Source organism: Phoenix dactylifera, chromosome 6, assembly GCF_051530095.1.
Source record: "Phoenix dactylifera cultivar Ajwa chromosome 6, Ajwa_hap1_PhDact_Kaust_v1.1, whole genome shotgun sequence".
In the NCBI taxonomy this organism is placed as follows: Eukaryota; Viridiplantae; Streptophyta; class Magnoliopsida; order Arecales; family Arecaceae; genus Phoenix; species Phoenix dactylifera.
The window spans coordinates 31,958,563-31,962,748 of NC_143195.1; the positions used below are offsets into that span (position 1 = coordinate 31,958,563).

A 4,186-nucleotide genomic window follows, 5' to 3' on the forward strand; every position below is an offset into this window, starting at 1 on the left:
AGTTTCATTCCGTTAAAAAATTAACGGTTTCAAATTAAAATAAGTAAAATATTTTTAATAAATAAATGCGCTAAAAGTAATATTTATAAGGCAAGGTGATGGAAAATAAAACAATAATTTCAAAATTTTAATTTATTTTTACTTAAAATAAATATATCATTCGCCTCCCCTGCCTGTTGCTCTGTTTTTGCCTGCCTGGTGAAAGCCAGCCCAGCCTCCGCATCCCCTCACCCGCGGCTTGCTCGGCCCGACGGACTCCGGCTGCCAACCTCCTCAACGGCCGGCGTCTTGTCGCCGTCTCGCGCCAGGGGCGCGCGGGGCCCACCCCGAGAATCCCACGTCCATCGCAGCCGTCCAATCGTATGATGGTTTGATCAAACGTCACCGGGCGTCCGATCGCTGAGCCCATCTTTCACCTTTTCTCCTTACCAGGCCCGAAATGTACTTTCCGAGAAGAGAACCCAGGGGTCGAACCCGTACCGCATGTCCATGCCCTCGTCCATCCACGACACCCAGGTGGTATCGGGACCCACAGCGCTCTATCACCCCTCTGATCAAAATCCAGCCCCAATCTGACGGCTGAGGTCCCTCACTGACCTCGAACTCATAGGACCGTCCCGTGAATGCCAAGAAAAGTAGCTGTGGTCCTTCGTACGGACGTGACAGCGAAGGGGCAGCATAAAACGCTGGGTCCTTAGATGAAATTAGTAGGGTAAAGTTGTAATTGTACGTCACAGTGGCATTATCTCATGCCAGCGGAACACGGGATCTCTTACTTTTAAAATTGCAAATATTTTTTTTTATAATAATAAAAAATTATATGCAAGGTCCCTTCGCTCTAGAGTCGCAAGGAGCAACTCCTCGCTCTGACCCCCGGGTCTCCCTCTTTCTTTTCCTCCTCCCTTCTCTCTCCCTGCGTTCACATTTTTACCGACTCTTTTTCTTTGATTTAAATTCCCGCTCTTTGGTCTGGCCTTTGCTGAAGCGAATTAAGTTTTGAGGATGGGTCTTTTGACGGGGGTGCCGTGGCGGGCCGGGAAACCGTTGCCGGAGGAGCCGTAGGAAATGGGGAGGGCGGCGCGGTGGTTCCGGGGACTTTTTGGCGGCAAGAAAGCGGATTCCGGCGGAGAACCGCGGGCGGAGAAGAAGAGATGGGGCTTCGTCAAGTCGTTCCGGGAGAAAGGCCACCACCACCAGCAGCGGGAGGGAGGGCCGCCACCGCGAGCGGAGGCGGCAGCGACGGTTCTGGAGGAGCGGAAGGGGTCGTATAGGGAGGTGCCGCGGCCGTACGCGCCGGCGGAGGTGGTGGATGCGGATGCGGACGAGCAGAACAAGCGGGCCATTGCGGTCGCCGCAGCGACCGCGGCGGTGGCGGAAGCGGCCGTGGCCGCCGCGCAGGCGGCTGCCGCGGTGGTGCGGCTGACGAGCAGCGGGCGGAGCGTCGCCGGATTCGCCGCTGGCGCCGGGAAGCAGGAGCAGTGGGCGGCGGTTAGAATCCAGGCAGCATTCCGGGGTTATCTGGTAAGCCTTCTTTTCCTCTCCCTCTTCTCTCATACTCTTACATTAATACTCTTAAATAAACAGAAATTTTAACCAATGAAAGGAAAAGAAACTTAAAACCGTGAATTTAATTTGTAACTTCTTCCATTTTAAGGATACTTCTTCTTCTTCAAGGAGAATTAAAGGAAAAGAAATCAGTTTTTTAATCCGGAAGCAGGGCAATTTTGTCCTCTTCTTGTTCGAGTTTAGTTCCTGATTTATTTCTAGTTTCGCCGGATCTAATCTTTCTAAAAGTGCAAATATCGATCACCTCAACAAAAACTATGCAATTTCCTCCAATGGCTAAAGGATTAGGTTCTGAATTCCTCCTTGGTGGAGTGAGCTGGTTTGCGTGATTCTAATGGGACCTGTCACCTCAAAGTTGCCATTTTGCCTAGCCTGTACTCCTATATTCCCCCCACCCGAGGCTGTAACCCGTCCAATTCTTTCCCTTCCAACTTGTCTTAGATGGCGAGTCCTCTCGGCCTTTCTGTCTTTCCTTCAATGCACCACCAGCTCCTACCTCTCTCTTGCTTCTTCTTGCTCTCATTGATTCTCTCGTATAGGAAAGAGTCTTTTTTGCCCCTTCTTTTCTCATTAAAAAAACCAGGCCGGGAGCGGTGCTAGAAGAACCGAGAAGGGTAGTTACGTGCATTACAACGCTCCTTCAACAGGGTTCATTTAATTGGACAGTTTGGAAGTAGTTGTTGATCAGTCTACCTCGTTGTGTATTTAATAGCAGCTTGGAGCAGTAATTAGCTTAAATTGGGACTAGATGACGCCTCTTTTCTTCTCATCTCCTCTTTTATCGCTACTTCATTAGGTGCTTCATCTTGGGAAGTATTCTCTCTTTCCTCCTAATCCGAAAGATGGACCTAGAGGTGAAACTGGTGGGGTTTGATGTCAATTTCTTAGCTGCCCCTATCGACTCAGGAGCAGTGGGTTAGACTAGTGTTCCCATGTGAAAGGAATCTAAAAGTTTTAGCGATAATTCAGACGTTTGGTAACTGGTTTAATGATATTTTGAAGGCGAGGAGGGCGTTGAGGGCGCTGAAAGGGTTGGTGAAGCTGCAGGCATTGGTCAGGGGCAACATTGTGAGGAAGCAGGCGGCCGAGACGCTGCGATGCATGCAGGCGTTGGTGAGAGTCCAGGGCCGGACCCGGGCTTGCCGAGCCCTCCGGTCGGAGATGACCAGGTCTGGCAAAAGCTTCCGCACTCATGCTGTAAGTCTGACGACCTCTTGTTTCTCTGGCCTCTTATGGTGTTCTGTCGAACTGCGCATATAATTTTGCCTTGAAATGCTTTTGGCTGATTCGCTTAAGAGGACTAGGTTGAAAATCTTTGTTGAGATTGCTTGTTGACCAAGCGATTCTAATGCTGCCTTGCCTTTTGATTGATTAAAGTACGAGAATTCACCCATAATTGTTTCTTCGTTGTAATATCATATGGGTCTGGAGAACAAAAGATGATGCTGGTATGTGGAGGTTTTTGTTGACACTAAAGTTGTGTGCTGATAGGGCCCTCCAACACCGGAGAAGTACGAACAAGACGTTCGACCAAGTGGTTCAAGATCTGATCGGTCTTGCACTCTCAAGGTACGTCCCAGTTCAATTTCTTGCAACCTAGCAATGCTGCGCGCGAAATGTACCCAAGTCATGCTGTCTTTGTGTTCAGAGGAGTTCTTCAAAGCCAGCCAGTGTCGATGCTGTAGATTCGGAAAGAACACACTCTTCTGGATGGAACTGGCTGGATCGGTGGATGGAGGAGCGTTACTGGGACAGCCGAGAAGCAGCTGCAAAGGCTGGAGCAGCAATGGATGATGACAAGAATGCTAGGATCTTGGAGGTTGACCCTGGAAAGCCACAATTTAACCCCAAGAGGAGGGGCAGCCATCTCCAGTCTTCATGCTCAACCCTGGCCTCTGATCAGAACAGCCGCAGCTTTGCCACTGTGCCTGATTCACCATCGAAGGTCTCGACAACTGCTCAGCTATCCATTCCCAGCCCATCCTCCGTCGACATGCGGCAATCTCTTAGCCCCCCGAGGTTCCACCTCCCCGAACCTGGTGACTTCGGTGAAAGCCCGCAGTTTTACTCTGCAGCATCTCGGCCCGGAAGCTCGAGGAGGGGGTCCTTCACTCCGTCGAACAGCGAGTGCGCTCGCAGCTTATTCAGCGGCTACTTGGATTACCCCAACTATATGGCAAACACGGAGTCATCGAGGGCGAAGGTGCGGTCTCACAGTGCACCGAGGCAGCGGCCCGAGTTCGACAAGTCAGGCTCGACCAAGAGGCTCTCGGGTCAGGGGTTCGCGCAGCAGCATTCGGGGACATCAGCCCAGAGGCCATCTTCCCTGCACGCCAAGTTCGCCAACAAGGCCTACCCGGGCTCCGGCCGGCTGGATAGATTGGGGATGCCCATTAGAATGTGATAGTGAGCTTTAACCTCCAAAAAGTACTGCAGGCTTGTGTACTTTGTGTTCATGGGTCGGTCTCTCGGCTATAGTTGTGTTCCTTCAAAATCTTTCTGTCCCATCCTTCCACTATCGGCAAGTCAGTCTTTAGTCATGTCTGCCTCTCAGGTCATCGACAGTGTCATGTTCTGCTTTTTAGAATCCTGCAATGGAATCGGAATATCATATTTTTGA

General features: G+C 50.7%; 1 protein-coding gene across 1 annotated transcript; it reads left to right on the top strand.

Annotated features, from left to right (window-relative positions):
* Positions 1-826: 826 nt before the first annotated feature.
* LOC103711147 (protein IQ-DOMAIN 22-like) lies at positions 827-4,186 on the top strand. Its single transcript, XM_008797177.5, has 4 exons — positions 827-1,521; positions 2,569-2,763; positions 3,058-3,135; positions 3,215-4,186. Exons 1-4 carry the CDS (start codon positions 1,066-1,068, stop codon positions 3,968-3,970), a joined length of 1,485 nt encoding a protein of 494 aa, XP_008795399.3. The 5' UTR covers positions 827-1,065; the 3' UTR covers positions 3,971-4,186.

Bases quoted from the DNA above. Each gene is read 5' to 3' on its own strand.
- LOC103711147 (XM_008797177.5), top strand. From the start codon at position 1,066: ATGGGGAGGGCGGCGCGGTGGTTCCGGGGACTTTTTGGCGGCAAGAAA. The intron at 1,522-2,568 runs GTAAGCCTTCTT...GATATTTTGAAG, and splicing joins CAGCATTCCGGGGTTATCTG to GCGAGGAGGGCGTTGAGGGC. The intron at 3,136-3,214 runs GTACGTCCCAGT...CTTTGTGTTCAG, and splicing joins ATCGGTCTTGCACTCTCAAG to AGGAGTTCTTCAAAGCCAGC.